At 36.8% G+C, this 17,709-nt stretch overlaps 1 protein-coding gene across 11 annotated transcripts; it reads left to right on the top strand.

Annotated features, from left to right (window-relative positions):
- Positions 1-12,712, top strand: LOC100740737 (ATP-dependent helicase brm). Of its 11 annotated transcripts, XR_002946388.2 has the most exons (16): positions 1-337; positions 964-1,279; positions 2,425-4,607; positions 4,701-4,774; positions 5,832-6,081; positions 6,139-6,222; positions 6,309-6,447; positions 6,616-6,777; positions 6,857-7,198; positions 7,272-7,700; positions 7,773-7,930; positions 8,031-10,005; positions 10,530-10,704; positions 10,785-10,985; positions 11,132-11,213; positions 11,273-12,712. XR_002946388.2 is itself a non-coding variant. In XM_012383394.3 (14 exons), exons 2-14 carry the CDS (start codon positions 1,004-1,006, stop codon positions 10,931-10,933), a joined length of 6,396 nt encoding a protein of 2,131 aa, XP_012238817.1. In that variant the 5' UTR covers positions 1-260; positions 964-1,003; the 3' UTR covers positions 10,934-12,327. The 11 variants fall into 11 exon arrangements, 7 of the variants coding, with proteins under 7 accessions (XP_012238817.1, XP_033175670.1, XP_024222188.1 ...); XR_002946389.2 differs by lacking the exon at positions 11,132-11,213; XR_002946386.2 differs by having other exon boundaries at positions 11,132-12,712.
- Positions 12,713-17,709: the final 4,997 nt, after the last annotated feature.

Here is a 17,709-nt window from a genome sequence, read left to right as displayed (position 1 = left end):
ACATGGCAGATTCCTAATTTTATAGGTTCTTGTATATGCTAACTTTAGTTAACTTCAGCACTTGGCCGCATGGTGCAGCACCTGTACTGCGAAATAACTAGAATTACGGGCGTGAATGTTCTCATTTCCTCTTTGTTTATATGGCTGTGATCTTCAACCTGAAATAGTGAGATTTTAAAATTGAGAGCCTATATGCAAAACTAATACAAAAACAATTAAATGTCAGGACTCCAAATACGCTAAACGAAAAAATATATAGAGTACGTATAATGCAGAAGCTCTGCTCCATGGAGGCACTTCCAAGAAATAGTGGGGATAACCACGACCAGTTAGTAAGGTAGAATTCCAACCAGTTAGCAAGATAGTGTTGTAATTTTAATAAAAATTCTTAGGTTTCACAAGTTATATTAAATTTATTAAAAGAAGAGAAATGATTCAACTTTTATCAAATATACAAATATATTCAGTAATCATAACAAATATGAATTTATATTGGTTTTTAATTTAAAGAAACATACATAGGTGTAGGAAATAGCTTTGAACAGACAGCCATGATTTCTGACGTGCTTAATGTATTGCGAGTAGAAACACTAAGAAAATGGCCGGTAACGAATGTTGATGATCGTTTATACTGAAATCGATATAAAATTTGATCAACTTTTTCATTGTAATGATGTTAACTTCTGACTAAAATGAAAGTTGTTTCTATTATAGTAAAACGAATGTTATAATGGTATGTACTGATATGACTCTTTTTATATATAATAGTCAGTTTATAATAGCATAGAGTCTTTAAGCTTGATTACAGAAGGAAATGAATTACCATATTTTTCTATAAAAAACAGTTTGAATATTTGTATTAATTATAGTATCAGTATGAGAATATACATATTATTAATGTTCTACAAAGCTAGTGTAAATATATATTATTAATAATACTGTGTATCTTTTCATATATTTTAGGTGGTGAACTTCACATATTTAAAAGTTTAAGGACATCAGTATGGCAAGTCCTTCACCACAATCGTCTCCTATGCCTCCACCACAAACTCCAAGTCCTATGGGTCCTCCTCAGCAGGCACCATCACCTTCTAACCCACAAGGTAGTCCCATGGGACCACCACAGCATCATCCTCATAGTCCAACACAAGCATATCAAACTGGTCCGCCAATGCCACCTGGAGGTCCACCTATGTCTCAACCGAATCAACAACCTCCACCGCAACAACAAAATTATCCATCACACCCACAACAAATGCAATCCGCTATGGGTCCACAGGTAAAAACAAAATTTAAGAAATATTATCTTTACTTTTTATAGATGGTTACAGCATGTTTTATTATTGCTAGACAAAATTATAAAGGATTGTTTTATACTAGAATAAGCAATAAGAGGACATATTTTTTCAAAACAATGGGGAAAAATTCATATATTTGTGAAACAAATTGTTTTTTAAATTTTACTAGAAATATTATAGATTAAGGATCAAATTTAAAGATTTCTGGCATTGCAAATATTCATAGGAAAATGAATGCATACTATCAACATTTAACAAAAAAATCATATGTACTATAAATATTTTCTCTCCCTTTCTTTTTTTTAAAGTAAAAGTATCATAGTACAAATTATATTACAAATCATGTCTAATTTATCATATGATCTGCTTAAAAAACACATCTCAGATTGCCTACTGCTAAAGTAATATTCACTACAAGAAATAGAGTGTCCTTTGCAACTCTATAAAATTTACTAGCTTACAATTATTAATTGCAATTAAATTTACTGTCTATCTAGACTTTTTATTTTTTTATTGATTTTATTTTTTTATTGATAGTTTATATTTACAAAGCTTTTTGTGAATATATATATTATGTAAGCTCATGAAAATTAGTCACACAAACAGCTTTTTATATTAAAAAAGACATTAATTTTACTCATCTAATCAAAATATATCTTTTTCCTGCTCTAAGTCTGTAGGTTTCATATTTAATTTATTTTCTTGTGGCTTAGAAAGGTTAATTTCAAATTTTTATCAACAGTTTATAAGCCAGCACTTTTAAAAAGATTAAATATTTGATCAGCAATTTTTAGAAAAAAATGGGAGAAATACTATATTCGCTAAAACAATTATGTATTACAAATTTACATACATTATTTATTTCACATATGGAAGTATTACTATAACAATGCTTGAAGCATCCCTTGTTAGAATTTATAATTATTTATTCCATCTCCGTGAGAATAAACTTACAGAAATAAGCTATTTATTCTTTGAGAAATTTATGAAAAGTGAAATTAATTAATTTGATTTCCCATATTTCATTATCATGTATCACATTTTTTCTGCATGAGAAATCATATTTCTTAACAATAATATTAATTGCATGATAAACGAAACAAGTGTACCACTTCTGATGTTACAGAATCAGAGTGGACCTGGCATGCCAGTTAGTCAAAATTCTAATTCTCAGCAGGCTCCCAGTGGACCTATGGTACCAGGCCAAATGGGACCAAGTGGATCTCAAGGAACATCTCACATTATGCAATCTGGTCCAAACCAAATGAATGCAAATGGACCAGGACAAATGAGTGCTGGTGGCCCTGGTCAGATGGGACCGGGAGGCCCTGGTCCAATGGGCCCAGGAGGCCCTGGTCAAATAGGCCCAGGAGGTCCTGGTCAAATGGGTCCGGGAGGTCCTGGTCAAATGGGACCAGGAGGCCCTGGTCAAATGGGCCCAGGAGGTCCTGGTCCAATGGGCCCAGGAGGCCCTGGTCAAATGGGCCCAGGAGGCCCTGGTCAAATGGGCCCAGGAGGTCCTGGTCAAATGGGTCCAGGAGGTTCAGGACCGATTGGAGCAAGCCATTTAGGCCAAGCTGCTGGAGGGCCACCAGGAGGTCCACATATGAGTCAGGCTCCTCCTCAAATGGGTCCTGGAAATGGACCTGTGCCACAAATGGGTTCTGGAGGACCTTCAAATTCGCAAATGGTACCTGGAGGACCAGGACATATGAGTGGCCCACCAGGATCAAGCCACATGAATGCAGCTGGACCACCAGGACCAGGACATATCAACTCAAGTGGGCCACCAGGACCAGGCCATATGAATGCAACTGGACCCCCTGGAACAGGCCATATGAATGCGACTGGGCCACCAGGACCAGGTCATATGAGTTCAGGTGGTCCGCCTGGACCAGGACATATGAGCACTAATGGACCTCCTGGACCAGGACATATTAATACAAACGGTCCACCAGGTTCAACTCATATGAATGCTAGTGGTCCGCCTGGAAGTCATTTAAATAGCGGACCATCCATACCAAGTCATATAAATGCAAGTGGTCCACCAGGATCTGGACATATGAATGCTAGCGGACCTGGAAATCATTTAGGCCCTGGAGGGCCAGGTCAAATGCCTCCAGGTGGTTCTACTGCACATAACTTGGGGCCAGGAGGACCAAATCAAATGGGTCCTGGAGGTCCAAATCAAATGGTACCTAGTAGTCAAACCCCTATGGGACCTAGTCCCATGGGGCCTGTTGGACAAGGTGGACAAATTGGGCCAAATGCACCTGGCCAAATGGGACATAACGGACCCTCACCAATGGGTCCAAATGCTCCTGGACAGATGGGTATCGGATCTGCCTCATCACAACTGGGAATGGGAGGGCCTGGAAGTCAATTGGGTCCAGGAGGGCCAGGTAATCAAATGGGTCCGGGTAGTGGACCTGGGGGACAATTAGGAAGTAGTCTTGGACAAATGGGACCAGGAAGTGGACCTGGAGGACAGATGCCACCAAGCAATGGACCTGGAGGTTCTATGGGCCCTGGAAGTGGTCCTGGTGGACAAATGGTATCAAGTAGTGGACCTGGAGGTCAAATAGGGCCAGGAAGCAGTCCTGGAGGGCAAATAGGACCAGGAAGTGGTAGTGGAAATCAAATAGGACCTGGAAATGCTCCTGGAAACCCGATGACACCAGGAAGCGGACCTAGTGGACAAATGGGTCCAGGAAGTGGACCCAATAGTCAAATGGGACCAGGAAATTTGTCTGGAGGACAAATGGGCCCAGGAAATAACTCAAATAGTCAAATGGGTCCTGGAAATGGTCCAAGTGGACAGATAGGACCAGGTGGTCAAATGGGACCCAATGGTCCTGGAGGGCAAATGGTTCCAGGTGGTTCAGGAGTACAAATACCACCAGGTGGTCCTGCAAATCAAATGGGACCTGGTGGCCCTGGTAATCAAATAGGACCAAATGGACCAAACAATCAGCTAAGCCACAGTGGTGCTAGCAATCAAATGGGACCAAGTGGGCAGCCATCTTCTGGCCAAATTGGCCCTGGTTCACAGGGCCAACAAATTGTTCCTGGAGGTTCAGCGCCAATCGGGCCTGGTGCACCTGTGAATCAAATGAGTCAAACTGGACCTGGTGGTCCACCTGGTGCTGGACAAGAAAATTTGAATGCTTTACAGAAAGCTATTGATTCAATGGAAGAAAAGGGACTTCAAGAGGATCCACGTTATTCTCAGCTACTAGCTTTAAGGGCTCGTCAAGGCAACATTGGAGAGAAACAAGCTTTTAGTTCACAACAATTACAACAATTGCGGTATACTATATAGAATATATTTGTTAATTATATATGTAATTAATTGCATCAATTATCTAAAGATATTAATGTTTTATATATAATTGTTTGCAGTGTACAGATAATGGCATATCGATTATTAGCAAGAAATCAACCGTTATCGCAACAACTTGCACTTGCAGTTCAAGGTAAATTAAACATAGGTGCTATTAGTTTTGTGTTTTAGGTGACTACTCTATCTTTTGTATTGTTTTAAAAATATACACTGTGTTATATATAGAGAGTATACTAAGAAACAACCAATAAATTTTTACATGTATAGTATTTAGTAAACTATTTTTTGTCAGAAATGTCACATATTGAGTAGATACCAAGTACTATTCGTTTAGTAATTGCAAACAGAGAAAAATTATATTATTTTTACATGTAAGATTTTTTAAAATAAGCGCATAAGTAAAATACATGTCAGTATCACTTTTTGTAAATGAAACTAATTTTAATTAGTAGAATTTCATAGCATAGTTTTCCACAATTCCAAAACTGTTTATTTGCCCTTTAGGTAATTGCTTAGTGACATTGTTAAACTCAAATAATATGAGCTATTTGCTCAAATTCCTCAAGCAAAGTTGAAAGTCTCATAAATAGAGTTCCTCAAATAAATTATATTTGAGAGAATTTTCCTACAATCGGAAACCTACAACGGAATTTAAAATATTGTGTATCTTACTTTTGTTATATATTTTTTACAAATAGAAGATAATACATGATATTTTAGTTTAGAATGATTTATCAAGATTCTACAAGAATTTGCAAGCTTATTTTCAGAATGTTCTGTATATGCGAATTTTTATTTGTTATAGCTTCCACCTTAATTAAATACGTATTACTTCTATTTAAATTAATATTTATAGAGAGAAAGAATGTATTTAACATTGTTCTTTCTACTCATTTAGTAAAACATTTAATCCTTTCTATTTTATGTATTAAAAATTATATCTAGCAATATATTATTTTCATGAACTCAATAATAAATTTCTATTCATAGTTGAATAATAATCATTATTTAACAATTTCTATTTATAGTTGAATAATAATCATTATTTAACAATTTGATTTATTAATGACTGATATATATAATTTTCGCTTGTAATTAGATGTATTTCTAATTTTACTAATATTATAAAAATACAAAAGTAGAGTAGGATGATCCAAACTGGGGGTTTGATTTAAGATTGATGTAAATAGGTGGAGCACCTCCTCCTCCAGGTATGGGACAACGTACTCCTATAGATCCATCTCAAGGACCTCCTACTACTACAGGTCCACAAATCTCTGGACCAAATGTAATTGGTCCTGCGGTTCCTCCAAGACCAGGTTGCCAAACACCACAACAACAACAACCTCCTCAACCAGGTGCTAAAACTAACAGAGTGACAAGTGTGGCAAAACCAGCTGGTTTAGATCCGCTACTGATTTTGCAGGAACGTGAAAACAGGTAGTTATTGAATTAATTAAAATATTTATCTAAAATATACTAATACTGGCATGGTAGGGTCCAATGTGAAAACAAACTTCACTCTCATACATCGAGGAAAGCGACACATGCATTTCTTCAATTAAAACGTTTTATGGTTACGTATGTTAAATAATATTTAAAAAAGACATACTGTATGAATTTGCTGAAGCTTTAGTGACTTTAGTTCATGATTTCTTTAATAATAGAGTTGCAGCACGCATAGCGTTACGAATGGAACAATTGAGCAATTTACCAACTAACATGCCAGAAGATCTCCGTATCCAGGCACAGATTGAGTTACGGATGCTTAGGGTACTGAATTTCCAAAGACAACTACGATCAGAGGTAATCGTAACAAATATTAATAATATCACTCTGTTAAAGGAGTAATTAATAAATAAAATAATATAACAGAATAGAATATTAGAATGTAAAAAAAAAATAAATAAATAAATAGATAGTATTATTCCGTTACTATAGCTTCTTTTTAGTTATAGCTATTATCGTTTAAAGATTTTAGCATGTACTCGAAAAGATACTACCTTAGAAACTGCAGTGAATGTAAAAGCCTACAAGCGTACGAAAAGACAAGGACTTAGGGAAGCCAGAGCTACAGAGAAACTCGAAAAGCAACAAAAATTGGAAGCTGAACGTAAACGAAGGCAAAAACATCAAGTAATTAGATTTCTAACTTTTTGCTAAAATTATTATTAAATGGAGAAATAGTATGTAATTTTCATTTCTATTTTAAAAGGAGTTTCTTAGTTCTGTACTTCAACATGGTAAAGATTTCAAAGAATTCCATCGAAATAATGTGGCCAAATTGGCAAGACTCAACAAAGCTGTTCTAAATTATCATGCAAATGCTGAAAGAGAACAGAAGAAAGAACAGGAGCGTATTGAGAAAGAACGTATGAGACGTCTTATGGCGGAAGACGAAGAAGGTTACAGAAAACTGATTGACCAAAAGAAGGATAAACGGTTAGCGTTTCTATTGTCACAGACAGATGAATATATCAGTAATCTTACTGAAATGGTAAAACAACACAAGATAGAACAAAAAAGGAAGCAAGTGGAAGAACAAAAGCGTAAAAAGGTATAAATATCTTTATCACTTTCTACACCCATGAGTACTTAATTTAATGTATTTTGTGCTATCACTGAAATAGAAAAAGAAGAAGTTGCAAGATGGCGAAGGAGGCGAAGATGGAAATGCTAATGAAGATACTCGTGTTGGTGTGATTGAAACAGCTACTGGTCGCACATTAACTGGCGAAGAAGCACCGCTAATGAGTCAACTTTCACAATTCTTAGAATCTCATCCAGGATGGGAACCAATTGAATCTGAAAGTGAAGATGATGAAGATGAAGAGGAAGAAGAAAATGAAGGTGAAGAAAAAGGGGAAAATAAAGAAAAATCTACTGGCGATTCAGAAGAAGAGAAGGTTAAAAAGACTATACATAAAGCCAAAGTAGAGGATGACGAATACAAAACGGAAGAACAAACGTATTACAGTATTGCACACACTGTGCACGAGGTAGTAACAGAACAGGCATCTATCATGGTCAATGGAAAATTGAAAGAATATCAAATCAAGGTTTGACATTAACATGTCTTGCATTAAAAATTGTTCTTACAATATGCATTGTAAAACTTCTGTTAATTTTAGGGTTTGGAATGGTTGGTGTCATTATTTAACAATAATCTCAATGGTATACTTGCGGATGAAATGGGTCTTGGCAAAACTATTCAAACAATAGCTTTGGTGACTTATCTTATGGAGAAAAAAAAAGTAAACGGGCCATTTCTTATAATTGTCCCTTTATCGTAAGTATTACTTCTATGAAATTTTCTAAAATAATAAAAATGTAAAAAACTAAAATTACGTCTGCAATATTTAAATGTAACTTTTAACACTTCTTTTTAGAACTTTGTCGAATTGGGTATTGGAATTTGAGAAATGGGCTCCTAGTGTTGTAGTTGTGTCGTATAAAGGTTCACCAGCTGGCAGAAGAGCCATTCAATCTCAAATGAGAGCCACTAAATTTAATGTTTTGCTTACTACTTATGAATATGTTATTAAAGATAAGGGCGTTTTAGCAAAATTGCAGTGGAAATATATGATTATCGACGAAGGACATAGAATGAAAAATCATCACTGTAAACTAACTCAAGTATTAAATACACATTATCTGGCTCCTCATCGGCTTCTACTGACAGGAACACCATTGCAAAATAAATTGCCTGAATTGTGGGCGTTATTAAATTTTTTACTTCCTTCAATCTTTAAATCTTGTAGTACTTTCGAACAATGGTTCAATGCTCCATTCGCAACCACTGGTGAAAAGGTAGAATTAAATGAAGAAGAAACTATTCTTATTATTCGCCGATTACATAAAGTATTACGTCCTTTCTTACTGAGGCGTTTAAAGAAAGAAGTTGAATCACAGTTACCTGATAAAGTTGAATACATAATCAAATGCGATATGTCTGGACTGCAAAAGGTTCTTTATAAACACATGCAGAGTAAGGGTGTATTGCTAACTGATGGCTCGGAAAAAGGAAAACAGGGCAAAGGAGGCGCCAAAGCTCTAATGAACACCATTGTGCAATTGAGAAAATTATGCAATCATCCATTCATGTTCCAAGCTATTGAAGAAAAATACTGCGAGCATGTAGGTACGCAAGGATCTGGTGTGATTACTGGTCCCGACCTATACCGTGCCTCTGGAAAATTTGAATTGCTGGATCGTATTCTTCCGAAATTGAAAGCGACAAATCACAGAGTACTATTATTTTGTCAAATGACACAGTTAATGACAATTATGGAAGATTACTTAAGTTGGAGAGGATTTATGTATTTGCGATTAGATGGCACTACGAAAGCTGAAGATAGAGGAGACTTACTCAAGAAATTCAACGATCCTGGTTCCGAATATTTCTTATTTTTGCTATCGACACGTGCTGGTGGTCTTGGATTAAATTTGCAAGCTGCGGATACCGTTATTATTTTCGATTCTGATTGGAATCCGCATCAGGACTTGCAAGCACAAGATAGAGCACATAGAATTGGACAAAAGAATGAAGTACGCGTACTCAGATTAATGACGGTTAATTCGGTTGAAGAAAGAATATTGGCTGCAGCTAGATACAAATTGAACATGGATGAAAAGGTTATACAAGCAGGAATGTTCGATCAAAAGTCGACTGGTTCTGAACGGCAACAATTCTTACAAAGCATTCTGCATCAAGATGATGCTGAAGATGAAGAAGAAAATGAAGTACCGGACGATGAAACGGTTAATCAAATGATTGCACGAACGGAAGGTGAATTTGAAATATTTCAAAAGTTAGATTTAGAACGAAGAAGAGAAGAAGCGAAGCTGGGTCCAAACAGAAAGTCCCGACTATTGGAGGAAGCTGAGTTGCCCGATTGGTTAGTAAAAGATGATGACGAGGTTGAAAGGTGGACGTATGAAGAAGATGAGGATAGATTCCTTGGACGAGGTTCAAGGCAACGGAAGGAAGTCGATTATACTGACAGTTTGACTGAAAAAGAATGGCTGAAAGCAATCGATGACGATGGAGCTGAATACGAAGAGGAAGAGGAAGACGATAAGAAGAAGAAGAAGACACGAAAACGGAAGAAGAAAGGCGAGGAGGACGACGAGCCTATGCCAAAGAAGCGAAGAGGAACAGGATCTTCAATTGACCCGAAAATGAAACGAGCTATGAAAAAGTTGCTTATGGTAGTTGTTAATTACACTGATAGTACAGATGGCAGGCTCCTTAGCGAACCATTTATGAAATTACCATCCAGAAGAGAATTGCCGGATTATTATGAAATTATTAAAAAACCATTAACTATCAATAAATTACTTCAAAAGATTGAAGAAGGAAAGGTAAATATAAAATATTTTTGTTGTATATAGTAAAGACTCTATAAGAGCTCGAGAGTGGGAACCACTGGGGAGTAGTTAACGAAACGTGGACACAACTCTTCAAATTCTTTATACATATGTTGCCGACAATGATGCACGTAGAGAAGGACAGCAAAAGGAGAAGAAAGACCAGTAAGCCAAATTATCATAACCAAATTTTATAGTAATATTATCGTGTTTTATCTCATTTAGTCAAAAAAATCTTTGTAACGCGTTAATGAAATGTGTACTAACAAAAAATTGAAAATAAAGAAATTTCGTCGTTGCATTAGTGTCGTTTCACCAATATGAAGACGATACGGATCTTGAAAGGAAAGCCGCTGGCATATTATATTACTGGTGGGGATAAAACATGAGCAGTTAAAATTAAAGTTACGATCTTTGCGAGCAATTATAGAGCTTTTACTTGTTCCTTTATTTTACGATCATTGCAATTATTTATTTTTTAATTGGCGAATTAATTTTTTGTATACTTATTGTTACAGTATGCCGATTTTGACGATCTTGAGAAAGACTTTATGCAGCTGTGTAAAAATGCACAAATTTATAACGAAGAAGCTTCTCTCATACACGAAGATTCCATTGTTTTACAATCTGTATTTACGAATGCGCGTCAACGTATCGAAGAGGAAGGCAATAATTCCGACATGGATGACAAAGGTGCTTCCCTTATTATTGTGATTTAATAAAACATGTTAAAAATCATAGTAAAACGATTCTATATGCATGAAATTTTTAAGGTGAAGGCGAAGAAGGATCGGATGCAGATTCCACTGTTAGAATGAGAATCAAGTTGAAAGGAAGGAAGGGCGAAGGTAGAGGTGGCCGGAGGAAAAGGGTCACTAAAAAGTATATATCGGATGACGATGACGATGGTGATGATAACTGAAGATCATATGAAGACTGTATGAATTATTAGATTATCTTAGGTAATAAATAAGGTACAGTTTCATTTAATTATTTCAAATTACTATCCTATGGAACTGTTATTCAACCATATGACATTTCATACAAATGTAACCAAGTATTATAATTTGATTATGAGCTAAAAATATCATCATTATTAAATAAGTTATACATTTTTCAGAAATTCTCTATTGAAAATTGCATGTTGTCCGTATTAAACTAAACTCTGATATGAAGTGGATGAATTAGGATATATATAAAAGGTGCGAGCGATATAGCGAGATCGTAAAATCAGTCAGTGGTTAATGCTTACAACTTTCAGGAACTTGGTTCAGTGACACGTTCCCGCATTCCCGGACCATCTTTCTTGTTATTTCCGAATGGCATTCGCTTTACATCTTTTCTTGATCTTTGCCCCTCTCCTTGTGGGAAGGTGAGTGTTTGCTTGTAGTCCTTTGCTGCAACTCTCTCCTCTTGTCTCTGGGTAATTAGAAAGTCAAAGGGGAAAGCTCGGCTATCGCACTTTATTCAGGACAATGATATATGCTCCGGAGATTCGGAACGCGTACAATGCGTGGACTTTGTACACGTGTGTCGCGTGTGTTTGCCTCTTGACCGTCCAGGCTTACACCGACACGCCATATGCGTAGGATGAATCGTACTACGGCGGCCAGGAATCGCCTGCACGGCTATCTTAGTCTCTCTATATTTGGTATGAGTCGGCTTAATTTGTTCATAAGCTCTATTGCTCTTATCAATTTGCGCGACGAAAGTGGGATTCTTGCTCATGATTGTACTCAAGTATTTCATATACCTTTTCTCCTGCACGAGGAAGGCTTTGACGGTGGCAAACGGGTCCGTAATCTTTCTTATTTTGTGGGAAAGACTGGTTTTGTTTTGCCTTAGGCGATGATAAGGCCCAGTGCTTTAGCTTTACGTACGACTCCTGCAATTGTATTGTTGGCGTTTTGGATTGTGGGACCGATGCTTCTATCCGAGCAGCGTGCCCTGCCATGGTCCATCCTATCCGGATCAGTTGACGACTACCTAACGCTTTTATCGAAAGCTGTCTACTCTAACCTTTGACTGATCGATTTTAAAATTTCACTATATCGTTTCCCTTTACTCTAATTATTAAGTTATATTTTATTTGAAATAAACATGTAACCCTGTATAATGTACAGTAAGTAATTTAACGTTAAGTATTGATACATAATTTTATTTGATTTTTAAAACAAACTATATATTAGATTCGAACACATTGCCACCTTCGATAAATTTTATATTCATAGATAAACCAATGTAAATGTTATATAATATTTGGAAATACATCGAAAAACGATAATAATTAAAACACGATGTTGACCTAGGAAAGAATCATTTAGTATTATTTGGTACTCGTTGATCTTATTATTGACTAATATTTTGATCAATATATGTAGACACATAATAACTTGAAAAATGTTGCCATTGAACATTAATCTTTCAATACACGTCGAAGTAGGGTAGGAACACTTGTTAATTATTTTATTTCTCTGTATTTAAACCACTGTAGATGGTATAAATTACTATCTTTAATATATACATATACAAAAATCAAGTTTGCTTATTAGACTGTAATATTTCGTTGGTAATTGTCCCATGAATAACCGAATGCTGTGGTATTACGTTTTATGATAAAGCAATTTATTTCATTTTTCATTATGCTACGACTTCATCTTATATCATATGTATGAATGTGACTAAATAAATATTGAAAAACTCAAAAAAATGGTTCATACTGATTCGCATGATCTAAAAATCTAGGTTTTAGTTAAAATCTTAATTCAGGTAATCTATATAGCTACAACACGAAAGAAAGTCCATACTGAGCCGAAAGCGTGTCATATGACAGTAAATTATGTGATGAATACCAAAAAGTAACACATACGTATGTACTTCAGTTAGATTTTACGGTTCAATATATTCTTATTCAAAAATTAGAATTTTCCAAAAAACCTCCAATATACAGATAGTTCAAAGCGTACACGTATTTTACCAATCTTAATGATACTAATATAATAAAGTAACATGATAATATTAATAATCGTCGATTAAAACCGAAAAGTCAGACAAAGCGTCGGTGGGACAGAGACATCGGAGGAAAAACCGGACTGCAGTAAAACTCGACATCGAATAGAGCCAAGAAATCCAGTTACGAAAGACTTCGTTGTTCGAGAAGCGTGCAATTACCGCGGCGATGTCGCCAAGCCGATAGTTTCTGCTTCCGTGTCAGTAGAACTCCCTTAGCAGTTAAGAAAGAGCGCCCTCGCTTGCAGAAGATTGATTCTGGGACAACTACCTCCGGGCGTCTCGTCTTCGCTCGTTTCCTATCATTCGTCTTTCATCCGTGTTCTTCTACTTCATATCATAGACGAACCAGTCGAGTTGTTCTTTGGATATATTCGATCGGACGAATACGAACCGACAAGAAAGTGGGGTCAGAAACTACTTGGAAGATAAAATTTCTGGCAAGCAGCGACGAAACGCTTGACGCGATAGAAAGATATTAAACTTGGAAAATCATAAATACGGGATTATCGTTTAGCGAAACGTTGCTTCAATTGAAGGCAGATATACAATTTTTTGCCATAGCCGGAAATACGAGTTGGTTAAAAAAACAGCCTGCTCGTTTGGTAACAGCAGTTTTCCTAGATTAACATACGTATAGCGGAAGCTGTATCAGACCCCAAAATACTGCTGATCCAATAGAATGAAAATACACTGTCTCCCGGGAAACTACCTTTACGGGATATTGATCTCACGGTAGCAGTACTAGCTAGATACTGTGGCATTAAACTCCGTTACGAAGGATGACAAACTGTACGCAACACGGAATATTACGGGGATTAGTTCGAAACTACTCGTACGCGTAAACGTTCCGTCTGAAGATGTCGTTTAGTAGGAAAGGAAGAAACAAAAAAAGATGAACGAAATAAGAAACGAAAGACGATCGATTACTCGGACTTGGCACCTCTGTAGTCACATACAATTCCGCCAAGACGAATCCTCTCATCGAAAAGTAAACGTGTGTCGTGCGAGAAAACACGCTGCTAATCTCTTTAATCACTTTTTGACTGAAAAATTACACAAAGTCTGTGTAACTTTGCAGCTAACGGAGGCGCGTAATTGGTTTGTTGGCTGGAGCGTAAATTACATAGTTTTCACGGCGGTATTGCGCCAGAACAAAAGGCTTCGCAAAGGACGATACAACGAACCTTCGTATTCCATTCGTTTCCTCGTATTCCAGACGCTTGTTGATTTTCTAAGAGCGCTTCCCGTCGCGTCGTATCGCGCAGCGTAGTCGCGATCCTTTTGCCCCCTTCAGGAAACAAGAGTTTCTACTTTTCAAGCTTTATCAGTCTGCGACACTTTTTTCCTTTCTTCCAAAGTCTTTTCGGTCGCTGCTTTTTCGTCGATCATTCCGACTCGCTCGGTCGTTCAATTTGTCACGACCTTTCAGACTTTATTCGGATTCTAATTAAAAGTTCATCGGCTAACTTTGATAATTGTAATTCCGACAGGGCAGGAGTTTCAAGGAGGGGGTAACCTAAACCGAGCAAGATATCCTTCGTTGAGTTGAGAATCCTTTCTGATGATAAATTACTTCTAGGAAAAATCTGTAGAAAAGGCTATAGGTTATTAACCGTTAGTTAGACGAAAGGATTATTCGACACTTGTCGTCCACGGAGATAGAGGAATATTCGCGCTGACCGTTCATTTATTTTACACGTCGACTTTTTATTAAGCGTTAAAAAATTATACCCACTTATCCGGTACTTTGCTTGATATATGAACGCAAGTTATGTATGTATCCGATAGGTAACGATGTTTGTAATTGTTACTTGACGGTTGCTTAGAATTAGATCTGTTACTGTTACATTACGAATTGTTTAATATATCATTTATTACATCAGCGATAGTGTTTAAATTGAAAGAAAATTATACAAGAGTTAACAGAGATAACCCTCGTAGACTGTTTGAGAAATTTCGAACATGACTTACAAACACGCGGAATTACGTTAACGCGACAATGAAATTTTGCGTGTAATGTGTCGATACTTCCGTTCTTGGTGTTAGCGAGCAAACACGGTAAAGAATCAATACGAACGTACACAAAGTAGGGAATGTGTGTGAGAGATTTTAAAGAGAAAAGAGAAACAAAATAAAAGTAAGGTTAGATTTTTGTCACCAGACACAGGAAGGTGAGAGACGTAGATGCGATAGAACGCGGCTATCGAATGGAATCGGAAAGACACTCGAATGTCGCGCGTGAAGCGAGTGTTTTCTTCGATTTATCGTTGCGTAAATAATGTGGCCGATCGCACGAGTAATATTCAGCGAACCAATATTATAACACTGTAAAGCTAGTTACTAACACATCTATACGTTTCTGATACCTCTACTGCTGATTTCTCCTCGGCTTACTACATTTTAGCGTTTTATTTGCTCAACAAGTTCGAGCCAGGCTCGTTTCCCTGCATCCTTTGCCGCGCTATCGGCATGATATACGACCTGGCTATCGGCCTTCGAGTTTTTCAAGTGTTACCGGCCGCTTCAAAATTTCGCCACTCGTTTAGTTTCCTCTTTCACCGAGCGTCTTTAACGTGGCCTATCTTTAACGCGCATTTGCATTTTTACGTTGAACGTCGTGTACCGTTCAAATGAAAACCATTTCTTACTGCTTGCGTGATACCCGAAATCGATTCGCCTCGATCGATTAATCACATATTAAATGTAACTTTATGTATCTTTAATTTTTATTTTATCTCTTGTAAGTTTGATTTCTTGTTGGCTTATGCGAAAGCTTAAATATCAATTGGAGTAAAACTATTGCATATGCTTTAAGAATCGATAAGCTGCTTGTGTCGAGAATTTATTAATTGCTATGCTAGTATCTCCGTGCATACTGTATACATATATATAATATACGCCCTACTGCTTAGGCTGACCTCCTTTCGTTCGTGTAAGGAGGGTTTGCTCGCGTGCAGGGGTATTTTTAATTGCCAGTAACTAAACAATAGAACCGAAAACGCAATCTTTTTATTCTTGATTTTTGCCTTATTTCGGTGTCAAGAATCATCCCTTAAATTTCCTGACACTTGTAGCTGAACACCCTCTGTGTAGATATGACGCGGAACATAAAGTTTTATACGCATAATTCGATTTCCTACCGTAGTAGTAATATCAGCAAGAAAAGATAATAACGAGCGAAAGCGAATCAAATAGATACAGAAATATCACCTATAAAGATATTACTATATCGTGATTTAATATTGTCTGGTAGAGTATCGTTCTTCTTGTTTCATGTAAGGCCATTAACAGGCAGACATAAGAACGTTAACGACTAGCTACGTTGTAGTGTATTTTCTGTTATACAACGATTCGAATTTTTCATGACAGTCAAACAGTATTTATAATTATGTTCGACGAATCCATTCTATGCTTCGCTTTCGACGTCAAGGTTTTACCATGTAAAGTTTCACTTAGCAAATTTGACTTCATTTCCTAAAATCCTCGATTCTACTGTAGATGTTTGGGTTTAAAATAACAGAAGAAAACACGGACATTCTCAAACGGCTGTATAGTTCTGTAACTCTTAAAGAGCATGCTTTAAGAAGATGCTCTTGTTTTCATTTCAGTTACACTTCTGTACAAGATAGCAGTTGCTTAGTCGAGTTTATTTGCCCGCCTTTACTGTTTACCGTACTCGAGGTAGTTGCTCATTTAGAAGCTAAAATACAAAAGTTTTACGTAACGTTCTGTCTATTATCTTAAGCCTCGCGTATCAAAGAATATACATAATTTAGGAAAATTTAATTTTTATCATTTACTCCTTACCCATTGTCCTCTCGACGATACTTGCTATATATTTATCTCCTTTTCAAAACCGTTGCCGCGAATATGATAGATCGTCTACGAAAAGCTATATCGATAATGATAGAATATCGCGTTGTTCTCGCGTAATTGTAGAATTTCACACATTCGGAGTCGCCTGACCCTCCAAAACGCAGCACACGAGAGAACCATTGACTATCGGGTTTATTCTATGCCAGGTATGCGGCTTGGTGACAATAAAAACCGAAACAAACGTTAAGAGAAACAACGATCTCGCGTGAAAGGACGTCATGCCTGAATCTAATAATTTGTATCGTCATAAATCACGCCAACGCGTTGTAATAACGTACGATGAAATGCGAAGACGCATATGTACATACGTCTTTGTTCGTCCCTGTCAGCTTTTGACGATCGTTATTTGCCTTCTATTGTATTCTATCGCCTTACGTTACGATACATATATTCTGCAACTTCTTTACTACGCTGCGTCGTAATCCACGATTCGCGAGATCCTCGCGGTCATTTTCGTCACAGTAGCGAGTAACGGATCAGACTATTTTAAATCTTTTGAGAAATCTATAAATTCGTATAGTCTTTCGTATCCAACCGGAATTTTGTCCCTTGTTACGGACTATAAATTACTAAAGCGCTTGTTTGTTATTCCAAACTAACAACGGTTGACAATTTTTCATCGTTGGGTTAAAACTTGTAAAAAAAAAAACAAAGCATAGAAAACAATAGAAATTGATTGCATATACAAGATCTGGGGAAATGAACAACATTGTAGACACGAAATATTTCATGAACTGGGTAAAGTATAATAGGTACATACACAGGTGTGTCCGAAGAGTTGCCTGAAAGTTGTCACAGAGCGGCGAGAAC

This window comes from Bombus impatiens, unplaced genomic scaffold (assembly GCF_000188095.3).
Source record: "Bombus impatiens unplaced genomic scaffold, BIMP_2.2 scf_0217, whole genome shotgun sequence".
NCBI lineage: Eukaryota > Metazoa > Arthropoda > Insecta > Hymenoptera > Apidae > Bombus > Bombus impatiens.
Note: the sequence above shows the minus strand (reverse complement) of the source record. Positions and strands in the feature narration are given on the sequence as shown.

What these genes read in the sequence shown, in the direction of transcription:
- LOC100740737 (XM_012383394.3), top strand. Translation starts at nt 1,004, where the DNA reads ATGGCAAGTCCTTCACCACAATCGTCTCCTATGCCTCCACCACAAACT. An exon ending in ACTTGCACTTGCAGTTCAAG is followed by an intron (nt 4,775 to 5,831) that starts GTAAATTAAACA and finishes TGATGTAAATAG; the next exon opens with GTGGAGCACCTCCTCCTCCA. An exon ending in AACGAAGGCAAAAACATCAA is followed by an intron (nt 6,778 to 6,856) that starts GTAATTAGATTT and finishes CTATTTTAAAAG; the next exon opens with GAGTTTCTTAGTTCTGTACT.